At 44.1% G+C, this 20731-nt stretch overlaps 1 protein-coding gene across 1 annotated transcript; it reads right to left on the bottom strand.

The window, feature by feature from the left end:
• Positions 1-14852: 14852 nt before the first annotated feature.
• Positions 14853-18517, bottom strand: GSTM3 (glutathione S-transferase mu 3). Its single transcript, XM_049880158.1, has 8 exons — positions 18374-18517; positions 17929-18004; positions 17522-17586; positions 16164-16245; positions 15973-16073; positions 15546-15641; positions 15346-15456; positions 14853-15051 (listed from the first exon to the last, which is right to left on the bottom strand). Exons 1-8 carry the CDS (start codon positions 18425-18427, stop codon positions 14953-14955), a joined length of 684 nt encoding a protein of 227 aa, XP_049736115.1. The 5' UTR covers positions 18428-18517; the 3' UTR covers positions 14853-14952.
• Between the last annotated feature and the right edge of the window lie 2214 nt (positions 18518-20731).

Here is a 20731-nt window from a genome sequence, read left to right as displayed (position 1 = left end):
CCCAATGGCCACCTACACTTCCTCCATACCTCCAATTCTCTTCCCATTTGAAACAATTTTGGAAGGAAGCAGATAGAGTTTAGGTCACAGTTCAGAAAGAACATCCATGAATACAATTAGAAACATTTCATCATAGAAGATAAAATATAGATCTATCTAATTTAATTTTCCTTCAAACTTCTAACACAACATGAACCTTATCTTGCTTGTTTTAGTGCCACCCTCTGTACCCTTGAAAACACCCCCTTCTATTAACCTCAGGTAGGCCCTTTATCTCCACATCTGGTCACACAGCAGCATCTATTCATTTAGAATTCAAATATATCCATGTCATGGATTGAATTGTGTCCCTCCAAAAATGTGTGTATCAGTTTGGCTGAGCCATGATTCCTGGTATTGTGTGATTGTCTACCAGTTTGTCATCTGATGTGATTTTCCTAGGTGTTGTAAATCCTGCCTCTGTGATGTTAATAAGGGGGGATGGGCAGCAGTTGTGTTGATGCACCAGGACTCAATCTAAGGGATTGGACTGTGTCTTGAGCAGGTTTCCTTTGGGATATAAAAGAGAGAAGTGAGCAGAGAGATAGGGGGACTTCATATCACCAAGAAAGCAGTGCTGGGAGCAGAAAGCGTCCTTTCAACCGGGGTTTCTGCATGAAGAGGCGCCTAGTCCAGGGGAAGATTGATGACAAGGACCTTACTCCAGAGCTGACAGAGAAAGCCTTTCCCTGGAGCTGACACCCTGAATTTGGACTTTTAACTGACTTTACTGTGAGGAAATAAATTTCTCTTTTTTAAAGCCATCCACTTGTGATATTTCTGTTATAGTAGTACTAGGTAACTAAGACAATCCACATCCATTTAACTCTTTCTTCTGAACTGAAGTCCCACATGTGAGTCACTTGTAATTATTTCCGTGAAGCCTCATAAGAACAGTTAGAGCACATCCCTGTTAGTTTCAGATATGTTTTGTTTCAATTTGCCCTAAGCAAGGAGCACGCTTAATTGTGCTCATAAGGAACTTGTACTTAGACCAAAAAAGCAATGGTTTGAACAGAATGAGAGGATACTGCATGGTTGAAAGTCAAGAAAGGTGTGCGTCAGGGTTGTATCCTTTCTCCATATTTATTCAATCTGTATGCTGAGCAAATAATCCAAGAAGTTGGACTATATGAAGGAGAATGCAGCATCAGGATTGGAGGAAGACTCATCAACAACCTCGATATGCAGATGACACCACCTTGCTTGATGAAGTTGAAGAAGACTTGAAGCATGTACTGATGAAGATCAAAGACCACAGCCTTCAGTATGGATTACATCTTAACATAAAGAAAACAAAAATCCTTACAATTGGACCAATAAGCAACATCATGATAAATGGAGAAAATACTGAAGTTAGAAAGGATTTCATTGTACTTGGATCTACAACCAACACCCATGGAAGCGGCAGTCAAGGAATCAAACAATGCATTGCATTGGGCAAATCTGCTGCAAAAGGTCTCTGTAAAGTGTTAAAAAGCAAAGATGTCACCTTGAGGACTAAGGTGCACCTGACCCAAGCTATGGTTGTTTTCAGTCGCCTCACATGCATGCCAAAGCTGGGCAATGAATAAGAAACACCAAAGAAGAATTGATGGCTTTGAATTGTGGTGTTGGCGAAGAATATTAAATATACCATGGACTGCCAGAAGAACGAGAAACCCTGGTGGCGTAGCGGTTAAGTGCTATAGCTGCTAACCAAAAGGTCGGCAGTTCAAATCTACCAGGCGCTCCTTGGAAACTCAATGGGGCAGTTCCACTCTGTCCTATAGGGTCGCTATGAGTTGGAATCGACTTGAAATCTGTCTTGGAAGAAGTATAGCCAGAATGCTCCTTAGAAGCAAGGATGGCAAGACTTTGTCTCACATACTTTGGACATGTTATCAGGAGGGATAAGTCCCCGGAGAAGGACATCATGCTTGGTAGAGGGTCAGTGAAAAAGAGGAAGACCCTCAATGAGATGGACTGGAACAGTGGGCTTAAGCGTAACAAAGATTGTGAGGATGGCATGGGAGTGGGCAGTGTTTCGTTCTGTCTTATGGAGGGTTGCTATGGTTCAAAACCGATTTGACGGCACCTAACAACAACAACAAGGTGCAAGCAAGACCACTGAATCCTAAAACCGACTCTAGCCTCAGAGTTCTTAGCTGGTCCTCCAGAACCTCTCTATACCTGAACTTGGTCCTGACTCCAAACGTTTCTACCTGAACCATCTGTATCACTAAGAAAAGCGCATTTCGTTTTTTAGGTTTTTTTTTAAATGTGTCTCCTACCCAGAATAAGCAATAATTAAAAAAAAAAAAAAAAAGTTTCTTGAGGACATTCAGCACGGGTATGAAGCAAACTCTTCTTTTCTCCCTCCAATTCTCATTAGAAGGGGATCAATGCATTCTTTTGTTAAGTGCCCACTTTGTGTCAGGCTCTATGCAAGCACTAAATATAAAAATTTGAATAAGACATAGTCTCTGCTCTCAGAAAACTTATAGTTTAGTGGCAGAGGCAGATATTTAAGGAAGCAAGTATAGTTCAGTATGCTACGTGCTGATCCTGGAAAATATTGAGATTTAAAATAAGTGCATTTAAATTAGCCTGTGGGAAGAGGAAGGATGTCAGTCAGGGGAAGCCAAATCTCAGTGTGTGAACACACTTTCTGGCTTACACTTCATGTCCAGTGTGGTCAGCTGGGCCCTGTTCTGGTCTGTCAGAGACCGAGACTGATGGAGGCTTTGATGTGATGTCTGCTTTCATAGTCACCCCAGCGGTGGAAATGTCGTGGCGGCTCAGGTACTGGCTTTCACAGCTTCTGCTGGAAAATGGGTGTACATTCTACTTACATAGAATTGACCAAAGCAAGTCACCAGGCTACGCTTTAACTTCATGAGGACAGTGAAGCTTCCCCAAAGGGAAAACAATTAGAAATCTCTGGTGACTAGCCCTAATGATCTCTACCAGGGTTACCAGATGTAGCCTCCAGATGAAGTGCCTTTGAAGCCTAGAAGACGTGTAGCCATTAGCCATACTGAGGGGGCCAGGGGAAAAGCACGCCAGGCAGAGGGAAGAGCAAGTACAAGAGGGTGAAAAGAAAACGTGGTGCTTTTGGGTAATTTATGTAACACTGGTGGCATAGTGGCTAAGAACTCGGCTGCTAACCAAAAGGTCAGCAGTTTGAACCCCCCAGATGCTCCTTGGAAGCCCTATGAGGCAGTTCTACTCTGTCCTGTAGTGTTGCTATGAGTCAGAATCGACTCAACAGCAATAGGTTTGACTTTTTGGCTTCGGGTGTATTCTAAGCACTCTAGAAACGTTGACTTAATTCTCCTAACAACCCCATGAAAATGGGTTCATTTTATCAGAGAAGACACTGCTGCACAGGAGGCCACAGTTCACTAGCGGCAGAGCCAGGATTTGAACTCAGGCAGCCTGACTCCAGAGACCACGGTCCTGAACACTCCACTATGCTGCAACCGCTATGGAGTCAGAAAGGCTGGGACCCAGTGCTCCAGGGCAGGGATAGGGGCACATGGCAAAAGACGTAGCTGGAAAGGAAACAGAGGTCAGATTCCAAAGGATATTGTAAGGCAGAGGGAGAAAATCTTTTTTCTGAGACTTCAGAAGCCTTTCAACACACTTAAGTGGAGGAATGACGTGATGAAATTTGCACGTTATAAAAATCTTTGCTAGGCGGAGCCAAGATGGCGGACTAGGCAGACGCTACCTCGGATCCCTCTTACAACAAAGACTCGGGAAAACAAGTGAATCGATCACATACATAACAATCTACGAACCCTGAACAACAAACACAGATTTAGAGACGGAGAACGAACTAATACGGGGAAGCAGTGATTGTTTCCAGAGCCTGGAGCCAGCGTACCAGTCAGGTACGGCACAAGCACAGAGAGCTGCTCCACCCCCCTGAACTAACCCCGGGAGGGGGACCAGCCGGTTCCACGGGCGGCATGGGACGCAGCCGGTAGGAGAAGTCCCCGGGAGGCAGTGACTGGTCTTTCAGCAGAAAGAGCAGCATCTGAGCTGGGGAACCGTCCCGCAGGGATTTAGACTGGACGCAGGTACGGCATAAACACGGAGAGTTGCTCCACCCCCCTGAACTAACCCCGGGAAGGGGCCCAGCCGGGTCGCGCCGGCGGCGTGGGACGCAGCCGGTAGAAGAAGTCCCCGGGAGGCAGCGACTGGTATTGGAGCGGGGAGAACATCGTCCCAGCCGGGACACTCGGTCACGGCACAAGCACGGGGAGCTGCTCCACCCATCTGAACCAACCCCGGGAGGAGGCCCAACTGGTTCTCAGAGGCGGCACGGCCACATGGCTGGAGGGATGAGAAGTCCCAGGGAGGCAGCGACTGATTTTGGAGTCGAGAGTGCACCGTCCCAGTAGGGGAGCCTTGACGCTGGGCGTGGGGCTAGAAGCGGAGGATCTGACCGTGACTCCAGCGGGCCAGACCCCCTGGGGGCAATCTCCACACAGCTAGCACACATAGGTGACGCGCCCGCGGGAATCTCAGATATAATAGTCATTACAAGCAAGACAAGCAACTCTGGCTATATTCTGAGGTGCTACTCTCCTATCTCTCTGTTCCCTCCCCCACCCTCCCCAGGCGGCTTCATTAACATCTGAATAGCCTGAGCCAGAGGGAGAACTCTGATAGGGATCTGACTGCATTTTTTTTTTTTATCGGATTTTCTGGAAAAACTAGTTTCCCAGTGATGGCTCGGAGACAACAATCCATATCAAACCACTTAAAGAAGCAGACCATGACAGCTTCTCCAACCCCCCAAACAAAAGAATCAAAATCTTTCCCAAATGAAGATACAATCTTGGAATTATCAGATACAGAATATAAAAAACTAATTTACAGAATGCTTAATGATATCACAAATGAAATTAGGATAACTGCAGAAAAAGCCAAGGAACACACGGATAAAACTGTTGAAGAACTCAAAAAGATTATTCAAGAACATACTGGAAAAATTAATAAGTTGCAAGAATCCATAGAGAGACAACATGTAGAAATCCAAAAGATTAACAATAAAATAACAGAATTAGACAATGCAATAGGAAGTCAGAGGAGCAGACTCGAGCAATTAGAATGCAGACTGGGACATCTGGAGGACCAGGGAATCAACACCAACATAGCTGAAAAAAAATCAGATAAAAGAATTTAAAAAAATGAAGAAACCCTAAGAATTATGTGGGACTCTATCAAGAAGGATAACCTGCGGGTGATTGGAGTCCCAGAACGGGGAGGGGGGACAGAAAACACAGAGAAAATAGTTGAAGAACTCCTGACACAAAACTTCCCTGACATCATGAAAGACGAAAGGATATCTATCCAAGATGCTCATCGAACCCCATTTAAGATTGATCCAAAAAGAAAAACACCAAGACATATTATCATCAAACTTGCCAAAACCAAAGATAAACAGAAAATTTTAAAAGCAGCCAGGGAGAAAAGAAAGATTTCCTTCAAGGGAGAATCAATAAGAATAAGTTCTGACTACTCAGCAGAAACCATGCAGGCAAGAAGGGAATGGGACGACATATACAGAACACTGAAGGAGAAAAACTGCCAGCCAAGGATCATATATCCAGCAAAACTCTCTCTGAAATATGAAGGCGAAATTAAGATATTTACAGACAAACACAAGTTTAGAGAATTTGCAAAAACCAAACCAAAGCTACAAGAAATACTAAAGGATACTGTTTGGTCAGAGAACCAATAATATCAGATATCAGCACAACACAAGGTCACAAAACAGAACGTCCTGATATCAATTCAAATAGGGAAATCACAAAAACAAACAAATTAAGATTAATTAAAAAAAAAAATACACATAATGGGGAATCATGGAAGTCAATAGGTAAAAGATCACAATAATCAAAAAGAGGGACTAAATACAGGAGGCATTGAACTCCCATATGGAGAGTGATACAAGGCGATATAGAACAATACAAGTTAGGTTTTTACTTAGAAAAATAGGGGTAAATAATAAGGTAACCACAAAAAGGTATAACAACTCTATAACTCAAGATAAAAACCAAGAAAAACGTAACGACTCAACTAACATAAAGTCAAGCACTATGAAAATGAGGATCTCACAATTTACTAAGAAAAACGCCTCAGCACAAAAAAGTATGTGGAAAAATGAAATTGTCAACAACACACATAAAAAGGCATCAAAATGACAGCACTAAAAACTTATTTATCTGTAATTACCCTGAATGTAAATGGACTAAATGTACCAATAAAGAGACAGAGAGTCACAGACTGGATAAAGAAACACGATCCATCTATATGCTGCCTACAAGAGACACACCTTAGACTTAGAGACACAAACAAACTAAAACTCAAAGGATGGAAAAAAGTATATCAAGCAAACAATAAGCAAGAAAGAAGAGGAGTAGCAATATTAATTTCTGACAAAATAGACTTCAGACTTAAATCCACCACAAAGGATAAAGAAGGACACTATATAATGATAAAAGGGACCATTGATCAGGAAGACATAACCATATTAAATATTTATGCAGCCAATGACAGGGCTGCAAGATACATAAATCAAATTTTAACAGAATTGAAAAGCGAGATAGATACCTCCACAATTATAGTAGGAGACTTCAACACACCACTTTCGGAGAAGGACAGGACACCCAGTAAGAAGCTCAACAGAGACACGGAAGATCTAATTACAACAATCAACCAACTTGACCTCATTGACTTATACAGAACTCTCCACCCAACTGCTGCAAAATATACTTTTTTTTCTAGCGCACATGGAACATTCTCTAGAATAGACCACATATTAGGTCATAAAACAAACCTTTGCAGAGTCCAAAACATCGAAATATTACAAAGCATCTTCTCAGACCACAAGGCAATAAAACTAGAGATCAATAACAGAAAAACTAGGGAAAAGAAATCAAATACTTGGAAAATGAACAATACCCTCCTGAAAAAAGACTGGGTTATAGAAGACATCAAGGAGGGAATAAGGAAATTCATAGAAAGCAACGAGAATGAAAATACTTCCTATCAAAACCTCTGGGACACAGCAAAAGCAGTGCTCAGAGGCCAATTTATATCAATAAATGCACACATACAAAAAGAAGAAAGAGCCAAAATCAGAGAACTGTCCCTACAACTTGAACAAATAGAAAGTGAGCAACAAAAGAATCCATCAGGCACCAGAAGAAAACAAATAATAAAAATTAGAGCTGAACTAAATGAATTAGAGAACAGAAAAACAATTGAAAGAATTAACAAAGCCAAAAGCTGGTTCTTTGAAAAAATTAACAAAATTGATAAACCATTGGCTAGACTGACTAAAGAAATACAGGAAAGGAAACAAATAACCCGAATAAGAAACGAGAAGGACCACATCACAACAGAACCAACTGAAATTAAAAGAATCATTTCAGATTATTATGAAAAATTGTACTCTAAAAAATTTGAAAACCTAGAAGAAATGGATGAATTCCTGGAAAAACACTACCTACCTAAACTAACACATTCAGAAGTAGAACAACTAAATAGACCCATAACAAAAAAAGAGATTGAAACGGTAATCAAAAAACTCGCAACAAAAAAAAGCCCTGGCCCGGACGGCTTCACTGCAGAGTTCTACCAAACTTTCAGAGAAGAGTTAACACCACTACTATTAAAGGTATTCCAAAGCATAGAAAATGACGGAATACTACCCAACTCATTCTATGAAGCCACCATCTCCCTGATACCAAAACCAGGTAAAGACATTACAAAAAAAGAAAATTATAGACCTATATCCCTCATGAACATTGATGCAAAAATCCTCAACAAAATTCTAGCCAATAGAATCCAACAACACATCAAAAAAATAATTCACCCTGATCAAGTGGGATTTATACCAGGTATGCAAGGCTGGTTTAATATCAGAAAAACCATTAATGTAATCCATCACATAAATAAAACAAAAGACAAAAACCGCATGATATTATCAATTGATGCAGAAAAGGCATTTGACAAAGTCCAACACCCATTCATGATAAAAACTCTTACCAAAATAGGAATTGAAGGTAAATTCCTCAACATAATAAAGGGCATCTATGCAAAGCCAACAGCCAATATCACTCTAAATGGAGAGAACCTGAAAGCATTTCCCTTGAGAACGGGAACCAGACAAGGATGCCCTTTATCACTGCTCTTATTCAACATTGTGCCAGAAGTCCTAGCCAGGGCAATTAGGCTAGACAAAGAAATAAAAGGTATCCGGATTGGCAAGGAAGAAGTAAAGTTATCACTATTTGCAGAGGACATGATTATATACACAGAAAACCCTAAGGAATCCTCCAGAAAACTACTGAAACTAATAGAAGAGTTTGGCAGAGTCTCAGGTTATAAAATAAACATACAAAAATCACTTGGATTCCTCTACATCAACAAAAAGAACACCGAAGAGGAAATAACCAAATCAATACCATTCACAGTAGCCCCCAAGAAGATAAGATACTTAGGAATAAATCTTACCAAGGATGTAAAAGACCTATACAAAGAAAACTACAAAGCTCTACTACAAGAAATTCAAAAGGACATACTTAAGTGGAAAAACATACCCTGCTCATGGATAGGAAGACTTAACATAGTAAAAATGTCTATTCTACCAAAAGCCATCTATACATTTAACGCACTTCCGATCCAAATTCCAATGTCATATTTTAAGGGGATAGAGAAACAAATCACCAATTTCATATGGAAGGGAAAGAAGCCCCGGATAAGCAAAGCACTACTGAAAAAGAAGAAGAAAGTGGGAGGCCTCACCTTACCTGACTTCAGAACCTACTATACAGCCACAGTAGTCAAAACAGCCTGGTATTGGTACAACAGACACATAGACCAATGGAACAGAATTGAGAACCCAGACATAGATCCATCCACGTATGAGCAGCTGATATTTGACAAAGGACCAGTGTCAATTAACTGGGGAAAAGATAGCCTTTTTAACAAATGGTGCTGGCATAACTGGATATCCATTTGCAAAAAAATGAAACAGGACCCATACCTCCCACCATGCACAAAAACTAACTCCAAGTGGATCAAAGACCTAAACATAAAGACTAAAACGATAAAGATCATGGAAGAAAAAATTGGGACAACCCTAGGAGCCCTAATACAAGGTATAAACAGAATACAAAACATTACCAAAAATGATGAAGAGAAACCCGATAACTGGGAGCTCCTAAAAATCAAACACCTATGCTCATCTAAAGAGTTCTCCAAAAGAGTAAAAAGACCACCTACAGACTGGGAAAGAATTTTCAGCTATGACATCTCAGACCAGCGCCTGATCTCTAAAATCTACATGATTCTGTCAAAACTCAACCACAAAAAGACAAACAACCCAATCAAGAAATGGGCAAAGGATATGAACACACATTTCACTAAAGAAGATATTCAGGCAGCCAAAAGATACATGAGAAAATGCTGTCGATCATTAGCCATTAGAGAAATGCAAATTAAAACTACGATGAGATTCCATCTCACACCAGCAAGGCTGGCATTAATCCAAAAAACACAAAATAATAAATGTTGGAGAGGCTGCGGAGAGATTGGAACTCTCATACACTGCTGGTGGGAATGTAAAATGGTACAACCACTTTGGAAATCTATCTGGCGTTATCTTAAACAGTTAGAAATAGAACTACCATACAACCCAGAAATCCCACTCCTCGGAATATACCCTAGAGATACAAGAGCCTTCACACAAACAGATATATGCACACCCATGTTTATTGCAGCTCTGTTTACAATAGCAAAAAGTTGGAAGCAACCAAGGTGTCCATCAACGGATGAATGGGTAAATAAATTGTGGTATATTCACACAATGGAATACTACGCATCGATAAAGAACAGTGACGAATCTGTGAAACATTTCATAACATGGAGGAACCTGGAAGGCATTATGCTGAGCGAAATGAGTCAGAGGCAAAGGACAAATATTGTATAAGACCACTATTGTAAGATCTTGAGAAATAGTAAACCTGAGAAGAACACATACTTTTGTGGTTACGAGGGGGGGAGGGAGGGAGGGTGGGAGAGGGTTTTTTATTGATTAATCAGTAGATAAGAACTGCTTTAGGTGAAGGGAAAGACAACACTCAATACATGGAAGGTCAGCTCAATTGGACTGGACCAAAAGCAAAGAAGTTTCCGGGATAAAATTAATGCTTCAAAGGTCAGCGGAGCAAGTGCGGGGGTCTGGGGAACATGGTTTGCGGGAACTTCTAAGTCAATTGGCAAAATAATTCTATTATGAAATCATTCTGCATCCCACTTTGAAATGTGGCGTCTGGGGTCTTAAATGCTGACAAGCGGCCATCTAAGATGCAGCAGTTGGTCTCAACCCACCTGGAGCAAGGGAAAATGAAGAACACCAAGGCCACACGACAACTAAGAGCCCAAGAGACAGAAGGGGCCACATGAACCAGAGACCTGCATCATCCTGAGACCAGAAGAACTAGTTGGTGCCCGGCCACAACCGATGACTGCCCTGACAGGGAGCACAGCAGAGGACCCCTGAGGGAGCAGGAGATCAGTGGGATGCAGACCCCAAATTCTCATGGAGAGACCAAACTTGATGGTCTGACTGAGACGGGAGGAATCCCGGCGGCCATGCTCCCCAGACCTTCAGTTGACACAGGACAGGAACCATCCCCGAAGACAACTCATCAGAAATGAAAGGGACTGGTCAGCGGGTGGGAGAGAGACGCTGATGAAGAGTGAGCTAATTATATCGGGTGGACACTTGAAATTGTGTTGGCAACTCTTGTCTGGAGGGGGGATGGGAGGATAGAGAGAGAGGGAAGCCGGCAAAATTGTCAAGAAAGGAGAGACTGAAAGGGCTGACTCAAGAGGGGGAGAGCAAGTGGGAGTAGGGAGTGAGATGTATGTAAACTTATATGTGACAGACTGATTGGATTTGTAAACGTTCACTTGAAGCTTAATAAAAGTTATTAAAAAAAAAAATCTTTGCTAAATTTCAATTCCTCTCCTCTGGCCACCTTGCACCTAGGCTCCTTAAGTCCCTCTTTATCTACGTGGTTCACTTGCTCCACCTGGTCCTGCATAAAAAAAAAAAAGAAGGGTAAGGCAGGTGCAAATTTATACAGAGTCAGGTGTTCTCATAAGCCCTCAACTGGCTTTAAGGGCAGACTCAGGTCCACACGTATCAGCCTCCCCTACTCTACTCAACCCATCCAGGGAACCGCAAATACAACTAACTTTTCTTTAATCCCATAAACTATATACTTCTAAACTGGAAATGCCTTAGCCCAATTGCCCTACCTTCAGCAATGAATAAAACTGAGTCTTCCTAATACTTTTTGGGGGGCTGCTCCACCAGATTTAAATTAATCCATGCCTGTGCATCCATCACAAAGTTTTTAAAAAAGCTTATTGATGCTACCTACATAAACCCACCACTGATTTTACTTCTCTGTCAATATTTGTGTGTCCACCATCCCCCTTGCCTGCAGGCAGCCATTGTGATAGTATGCCCTTTTTGTCCCATGTTAAAATTAGAGTTAGGGGCTGGTTGGGGCCTGGGGGGCCCATATCACCTCTGAAAAGAATCTGTCCCATCCCAGAGGCCTCCCCTGCTTCCTGGGCCTGACCCGAGTGGTTGCATTGCTTCCAGTCACGTCATTCATCTTGGGTAACTCAAAGTGGAATTTCACTAACAAAAGTAATAAATGGAAAAAATTGGAACATGTGATTTGACTATAGTCTAGCTGAATTTCATGTGACATACATCCCACCCACAGCCTGTGCTTCTTTGCTCATCCTCTACCACGTTGTTCTCTTCTGTCATCTCTCTCTCCCAGGTTTCTGTTCTCATTTCACTTCTCAGAAGACTAGAGCCAGTTTCTCTTTCCTCTCATGCTTCCCTGCGGTGACCAGACTCTAAGGTTGTCCCCCATGGTCCTGCCTCCTGGTACTCACACCCTGTGGACTCCCTTCCCCTTGAGCGCAGGCAGGACCTATGATTTTCTAACTGGTAGAATACAGCTAAGATTTCAGAGTATCAACTCTGTGATTACATTACACAGGACAGTGTTGTTGTTTTTGCATGCGACTGAGTCGATTCCAACTCATAGCAACCCCATGTGACAGAGTAAAACTGAAAGGGTTTTCTTGGCCGTAACTTTTATGGAAGCAGATCACCAAGTCTTTCCCTCATGGAGCTGCTGGGTGGGTTTGACCCACTGACCTTTTGGTTAGCAGCCTAGCGCTTAACTGTTGTACCACCAGGGCTCCTACGCAGAACTGTAGTGTTCCCCTTTCAGGGTGACCCTCTCCCTTACTGACTTTGATGAAGCAAATGGCCCTGTTGGGGAGACTCACATTGCAAGGAACTAGGAGTGGCCTCCAGCTGATAACCAACAAAAAACTTAGGCCCTCTGTCCAACAGGCCACAAGGAACTGAATTATGCCCACAATCACATGAACACAGAAGTGGAACCTTCTCTAGTAAAGCCTCGATATGAGACTGCAGCCCTGGCTAGCACATTGATTGCAGCTTTCAGATGACACCCTGAAGTAGGGGACCCAGCAAAGCTGTACCCAGACACCTGACCCACACACTGTGAGATAATAAATGTGAATTGCTTTAAGCTGTAAGCTGTTAAGTTTGTGATAATACTAGCAGCAATAACTAATACATTCTGATTTCTGGTCATATCCTCTATCTAGTCCCCAGAGGCATCTGTAGTGTCTCTGGCCTCTCTTAAATCCACAATGCCTTCCCTTAGGGCATATATGTGCATAGAAATTCTAGGGTGTGAGGCCCCACAAATCCAAATTTACTAGCGATCAGGTTGAAAAGAATCTTCTCAGCTCTCTACCTCTCCAGGCCCTAGGCTTCCCATACCTAAGATATTGGCCTGGACACCTAAGTACTACTTGCAGGGGTGGCTAAAGGTGGCAGTTGAACTACATACTTAGTATCTCGTGTCTGTACTAATCCCCCTGACTTTACCAGGCCTTCGGGCAGTTCCTGCCCGCTGTCTCTTCTGATGGTGTAGTGGTTAAGTGCTGCGGCTGCTAACTAAAAGCAGTTTGAATCCACCAGGCACTCCTTGGAAACTCTGTGGGGCAGTTCTACTCTGTCGTATAGGATTGCTGTGAGCTGGAATTGACTTGATGGCAATGGGTTTGGCTTTGGTCTCTCACTAGGTAGATCCTTGGCTCCTGGTTCACAGGGGACAGCAATCACATCCCCAAGGCACTAAGGCAAAAGACTCAAAGGTTTGCTCTATGAATGAAGAGTGGTGTCAACTCAATCTCTACAGGGTCAATTTATGTTGCTTTCATTTCTTAAAATTAGTGTCTATTGCGCAAGTAGCGCATAAATACATCTCCTTGTTGAAAAGGGGGAAAAAAAACACACAAGCCTTATCTGCAATGTCCCCTTTAAATTCCACTCTCTCACACTTGTTTTTAGTTTGGTATCTTTCAGAACTTTCTCTATTCATTCATGTACACACATCAAACTGTAGAAAATACCAGTGTGGCTGCCATTTTCAAAACATAAAAGGTATCACATTGTATATACCAATCTAATTCTAAAATTTTAACCCTGTCTTGGAGATCTTCCCATGTTAGTGCCTACACTCCAATCTCTAACTGCCATGTGGTATTCCACAGCACAACTGAGCATTTACTTACTTGCTATGAAAAGCAACACCCCAATAAACACCTTAGTATACCCCTTTGGGTACATGGGTATTTACAGGATGCAGTTGGTAGGTCACAGGATGTGATTTAAATTTTATAAGATATTGACAAGCTGTCATCCAAAGGCTGTAACAATTTAAAAGCTCCCCTGCAGGAAATGCATCGCTTTCCCAAACCTTGTCCAATACTTTATAAGTAATACTGATTTCTCTTCATCTGAGTCAAAATTGACTCGACGGCAACAGGTTTGGCTTTTGGTTCATCTGACAGAATGGGTTCTCACTGTTGGAATCTGCAGTTCCTTGGATTATATTTAAACATCTTTTTTTTCCACATTTTTTGTAGGGGGGGAGTGTGGGCCCGTATTTCTAGTTCTATAATTTGTTTGTAGATTTTTTCCCATTATTCTACTTAATTGCCTTAATGATAACAATTTTTGTTAATTTTTATACTGCTCCTTTGTCTCTGTCACCTGTCTTTTAACTTTGCTTATTTGTGCTTTCCCATAGGGACGTTTTAGATTTTGATACTGTTCAATTTATACCTTCTTTTGATGTCCTATTTAGAGAAAGTTCCCCTACCTTGTGATCACAAACATTCTTATGGTTTTGTTAATGCTCCTACAGCTTTGTGTTTAATTCCACCTGAATTAATTTCAGTGAATGGTGTAAGGTAGAGCTCCATTATTTTTAACTGGAAAGCAATTGTCCAGGCTCTTCTTACTAGCTAGTCTACCAGTTGGAAACACCACCTTTGTCATACTATGTTTTCAGATATACAGGGGTCTGTTTCTGAACTCCAATTCATCACCACCACCAGTACCACAGAGTTTTAGTTGACACACCTTCACCAGACCTTCCCTAGGGCCTCCAGTCCCATTTAACATACTTCCTTCTCTACAACTGTTCAACCCCACCTTTATTTCTAGTCCCCACTCTCCAGACTGGGCATGAGCCTCTCTAATCCTGAACACAGCTGGGGAGCAGGGGGATGGCAGTGGTGGCCAAGATCGCATTCACATCCTGGTAACCCTCCACATGTCCTTAATCTCCTTGTGCCTCTACTCCCAAAAATAATCCAGCTGGACCACCAACAGCCAAAGTGCTATTTATTGAAAAGCATAGAGAAGACAGAACAAGGCCCCCTAGGGACAAGATGGAACAAGACAAGCAGTGTGACTCTGCCTCCCGCTCAGCATATCCTCTTGTTGCCCCACTGCGCCATCTTGTTGTTGATGGGCATCTTGAAGAAGCGGTCAGACTGCATGTATGCAGCTATTTTCTCCAAAGCCTGAAAGGAATGCACACCAAACTTGATAAAGACCCGAACCCCGTCCAACAGAACCAGACCAAAACTACAACATTCACATGCTGCCTGCCTCCACTTACTCCCATTTCTGGTAGACAGAGCCTTTGTGGTGGAAGGAATCAGGCCTTTACCAAGACTGAAAGGCTCAGAGGCGACCCACCCTTGGTCCCTTCAGGCAAAAGCTCGTGTTGGGCAACAATTTACCACGCTGAGGTCCCTCAGGGCCCAGGAGAGCTTGGGAATTTTTTTGTAAGAGAAAGGGGCAGGGAGCCTCACCTCAAAACGGCACATGAAAGCCTTCAGATTTGGGAACTCATCCAGGCACTTGGGCTCAAACATGCGGTTCTGATCTAAGACATCATAGGTGAGAAAGTCCACAAAGGTGAGCTAGAAGGAGAACAACAGGATGATGAGGTCTGGAAAGTTCATGAACAGCTGCAGAGATAGAGATGTCCTTTCCTTTCCCTTCTTCCTACCTTCTCCCCTGCAAACCAGGAGAATTTCCCCAAGAACAAGGAGAATTGTTTCAGTTGTCCAGGTAGCTGTTCTAAGTACTGAGGCTTCAACTTTTCCTGGGAGAGAATGAAGACAGAGAAGGAGAACAACAGCTGTCATCTCTTCATAGCTGACAAGGAAAGGGTCCAGTGGTGGACACTTAGCAGCCCCTTCTCCAGGTGCCTTCCTCTCACTGCCTTCAGGTGGGGGTGGCAGGATGGGAAGCCAGAGTTTGAAAAGGATAAGGGGCTAACACTAGAGATACAACACAGAACAAATCAAAAACAAGGGTTTTGTTTCCTGTTCTCACTGCCAACCTGGGTTGTTGAGAAGGTGGCAGGGGCAGAAATGAATGCTCTTTTTTTTTCCTGATACAGCATTCAGTTGATACCTGTTAAGGAAACTCACATGGTCAGGGCTGTAGCAGATCCGTGCAAGCTGCATGCGGAAATCCATTACTTGGTTCTCTATAATGTCCACTCGAATCTTCTCTTCTTCTGTCTCACCACCTGTGGGCCAAACGACAAGAACTCACCTTGGCTGTACCCACCCCTAGTGAACAAACGACGTGGTCTCCCTCACCAGCCTTCGATACTCACACATGTTGTGCTTGCGAGCGATGTAGCGCAAGATGGCATTGCTCTGGGTGATCTTGTTCTTCCCATCCAGGAGGTAGGGCAGCTGGGAAGAAAGAAAATTAAGTGAGTGACATGGCTCTCTTTTGCTCCCCTCACCTCTTTCCACTGGAAAAGATTAGGCTTCAGGGAAGTGAACAGTAGAAATAACACGCTGTGTTAGGAGAAAGAAGCTCAGGAGAAGTTAGCAATTGGGTCTCCACCTGATTCTACACAGGAGTTCTTAATCTGTGTGCGCGCGTGTGTACACATGTACCAGCAACGCTTTCTCAGAATAATGTTTTCAAATACTTAAAGCAAGTTACACACATTTACAGAATTATCAAAATATTACAAAACCTCAAATTTTAATAAATTAATATGTGCTTATTAATGAATTAAACAACGAGATCTAATAACTACAATAATTCCAAAATAATGATCAGTGTAAATAACATTTAAGATATCTGTGATAAATGTAGTATGATACAAAAATACCTGATCTCTACTGAAGTCAAAGTCGCATACATAGCTAATAACCAACGGGGCTTATCACCCATAGTCACGTTAAAAGAAAATGCTAAATTTTAGTTAGCGGTTAGTAAAAATGGAAATGTAATTTTTATTCTTCGTTCAAGTTCATGGACCCCTAAATTCTATTTATTCTATCAAGGTTGTTGTTGTTAGCTGCCATCTAGCTGGCCCGACTCATGGTGATCCTATGCACAACAGAACAAAACACTGTCCAGTTGCGGATTGGACCGTGGTGACTCATAGGATTTTCATGGGCTGATCTTTGCAAGTAGATCACCAAACCTTTCTTCTTAGTCTGTCTTAGACTGGACGCTCTGCTGAAATCTGTTCTGTATCAGAGCAGCAAGCAAGCCTCCAATGACAGACAGGTGGTGCCTGCACATAAGGTGCACTGGCCGGAATTGAACCCGGGTGTCCTGCACACACACACGCATAACTAAACCAAACCCGTAAACGCCTCGCTGTTGAGTTGATTCTAACTCATAGCGACCCTAGAAGAATAAAAATACCCTATAGAGCTTCCGAGATTGTTAATTTTTACTTAAGCACACTGTCTATCTTTCTCCTTCGGAGCAGCTGGTGGGTTGGAACCACTGACCTTTTGGTTAGCAGGTGAGCACTTAACCACTGCACCACCAGGGCTCCTTAGTGTCCTGCATGGAGAGCAAGAATTCTACCACTGAACAACCACTACCCCATTCTATCCAGATTAAGAATTTTATTCTAGATCCTTCCAGACCAGAGAGGGAGGAAGCAAGGATATACTTGAACGCCTTTCCTTTTGCCCCCTTTCCTCGAAGGTCACTTACATTAGGAAAGTCCAGGTCGAGCCTGAATTTCACATCCAGCCACTGGCTTCGATCATAGTCAGGAGCTATAAAAGAGAGAACGAAGCATTCAGCCTCCTTAATATCTCACCTAAGGAGTACGTGGAAAGACCCAAAGAAATGAACCAGCCCCCACACCTCACGATTCCCAGGCCCAGGAAGTTTAACCATTTAGTCTCTGGGGTTAAGCGTTAACACAGGGTTGGACCGTCACAGAGGAAGAATCCCTAATTCCAGGTAAAGGTTGTGCCCCTCCTCACACAGGACCTTTCTGCTCCCAGGTGGCACCAGAATAAAGGAACAGTTGGGCGGCCTACGTGGCTTTACGCGGGGCAACGAGAAATCGGCGCCGCCGCGGCGCTCCGCACCGGCACGCGGAGCGGCATTACCTTCCCCACACGTGTACCGCTTCTCCTCATACGACGTATCCGTGAACTCCAGCAGCATGCGGATGGCGTGCGCCAGCTGCGGGAGACAGCCCGGGGTCGCACCTCGCCGCTCCCACCGGCCCCCGCCCGCTCCCGCCGACGTCCCCGACCCCGGGCCGCCCAGACCCCGCATCTGCCGGGGCCGCGGGTCGTTAAGCGGCCGCCAAAGCCCGGCCCGCGGCTTGCGGCCCTCGGCTCCTTCCCACGGGCTCCCGCGATCCCCTAGCTGGGGCAGAAATCTGTCTCCATGGCCTGGGAGTTCGGCTGGGGCTGGCCGAGCCTGGCGGCGAGGAGGATGCCCTGGCGTCCAGAAGCCGTTTCTCTCGGAGACCGCTGACGCGGAGAGCCGGCCACCTCCAAGTCCGTCTCCCTGACCGAGCGGGTCAGCAGTTGCGCGGGCACTCACCCCGCGAATATCCCAGTAACCCAAGACCACAGCCGAGCTAGACAAAGAGCTCATCTTGATGCTGCGCCTTGGAGAACTGAAGGTAAACAGCTAGCAAGCGAGGCTTATACCCGACGCAACAGGCAGGACCCACGCGGGCGTCCTGACTCCGCCCCGACTCCGCTCTCCGTTGACGTCCCCGAGGCCCACGCGCCTGCGCGGTTTGTGCCGCGGTGGGGGTCGGGGTTGGGCGACCCACCCGCAACGTCCTGAGGGGAGCGAGCCGGGCGCCCGAGGAGGCCGGAGGTTGCGGCCTGTCGCTTTTGCCCCTGGTGGGAGCCGCACATCATTCACATCAGTGGTGTCAGTCAGGCGGGAAAAGAGCGCCGGTGGCGCAGGCAGTGCGAACCCGGTTATCCCGAGGAGTGTGAGCTTCGTGGCACACATATTTACCGAGTCCTCAGTGGGGACGGGGTGACTGCCAAGGAGTCGCTGTTTGTGGCGCGCGCTTAGGGATGTGTGGGGGGGGGGGGCGGGGAGAGTGATAGGACACCCATAAATTACAAAACCCATAAAACTGTCAGGTACACTTGATTCACCGAAGTCCTGTGGAGGGAAAGCTCTCTTGTGGCTGGAAAAGAGGCTGGTTCTGAGACGACGTCAGGGAGGAGGCGGGCGTTTCAACCTTAGGCGTTGGGAATACACGAACAGGCGCTCCAGGCCAGAGGAACCTCAGAGCAAAAGCTGGAAGGCGGGAAATACAAGTGCATGTAGAAAGAACAGCAAGTGTTGTGGATTTGGACTGCTTTCTGAGTTTGTGATGGGGTGGAGGGCGAGAGAAAGTTGGAGAAGCATATTGGGGTCAGATTGCGGCGAAGGGCCTTGCATGCCAGTGAGTGGAGTTTGGATGTTTTTGGTCACTGGGAAATCTCTAGATCACTGCTGCCCAATAGAAATACAATACAGATCCCATATGTCATTCAAAAAAAAATTTTTTTTTAAACCAATTAGGTGAATTAATTTTAATACATATCCAAGTTAGTGGAAACCCTGGTGGTGTAGTGGTGAAGTACTACAGCTGCGAACCAAAAGGCCAGCAGTTCGAATCCACCAGGTGCTCCTTGGAAATTCTGTGGAGCAGTTCTACTCTGTCCTATAGGGTCGCTAGAGTTGGAATCAACTTGACGGCAATGGGTTTACAGTTATTCAAAATATTATAATTTCAACATGTAATGAATATGAAATTATTACATTCTTTGTTTTGTGGTAAGTCTTCAAAATGCAGCGTATTTTACACTTACAACACAGTGCGGAGGACCTATGTTTCATGTTCTCAGTAGCCATAGGTGGCTAGTGGCCACTGTATTGGACAGTGCATATTGGATGCTTTGCTGAGGAGAATGTACTGTCAGACTCTGCTTCAGGGAAATTAATCTAGCCTCTTTGTGTAGAGCGGAATGGAAGAGGGAAGACACTGCCATTTTTATTTCATTCATTCAGCAAATGTTTATTAACATACCTATTGTGGGCAGGCACTGTTTTAGGTGCTAGGGATATGAACTGAACCTCAACAGAAGACATAATCCCTGTCCTCAGGATACTTAAATTCTAATGGGGAGAGGCAGAAATAAACAAGTAAATAAGTAAACATATAGTCGGTTAGGTGCTGATAGGCATTCATATGCAATGGAGAAAAGTAAAATAGGAGAAAGGGATAGAGTGTTGGGCTGGGAGTTGGGGGTTCCCACCAGGAAGAGGATTTGTGTTTTTATGTAGTGTGTTCATGAAAAGCTTCCCTGAGAAGTTAGCCTTTAAGCTAAGACCTGAAGGAAGTAAGGGATCAAGCCATTGCCCTGGGGGCTGCTTGGGTGCAAGACTGGGGCTGGGGAGGTAGAAAACTCTAGGCAGAGGGAAACAGTAAGTCATTGCTGAATACACAGCATTTAAAACCATGAGACTAGATGAGGTCTCTGTGGGAGTGAGAATACATAGTCAGAAAAGATGAGATCTGAGGGTTTTGGGTCTTGTGGCACCTCAACATTTGGAGATTGGGGATATGAGAAAGAATAAGCAAAGGAGTCTGAAAAGGAATGGCCAGTGAGGTAGGAGGAGAAACAGGAGAGTGTGGTGTTCTAGAAACTAGATGAAGTTGTTTGAATGAGAGAATGAATGTGTTAAATGTAGCTGATCCTTCAAGTAAGATGAAGACAGAGAATTAACAGCTGAATTTAGCAATTCAGGGTAGTGGTGACCTTGATAAGAGCAAGACATCTGTTAGGAGACCTCTGCAGTCCTGGGAAGAATTTAGCTTCGGAATTTAAGCAGGCCCCCCCCCCCCCCAGGGCGGAAAAGGAGCACAAATTTGCAACAGTTTCATTG

This window comes from Elephas maximus, chromosome 3, assembly GCF_024166365.1.
Source record: "Elephas maximus indicus isolate mEleMax1 chromosome 3, mEleMax1 primary haplotype, whole genome shotgun sequence".
NCBI classification, from domain to species: domain Eukaryota; kingdom Metazoa; phylum Chordata; class Mammalia; order Proboscidea; family Elephantidae; genus Elephas; species Elephas maximus.
Note: the sequence above shows the minus strand (reverse complement) of the source record. Positions and strands in the feature narration are given on the sequence as shown.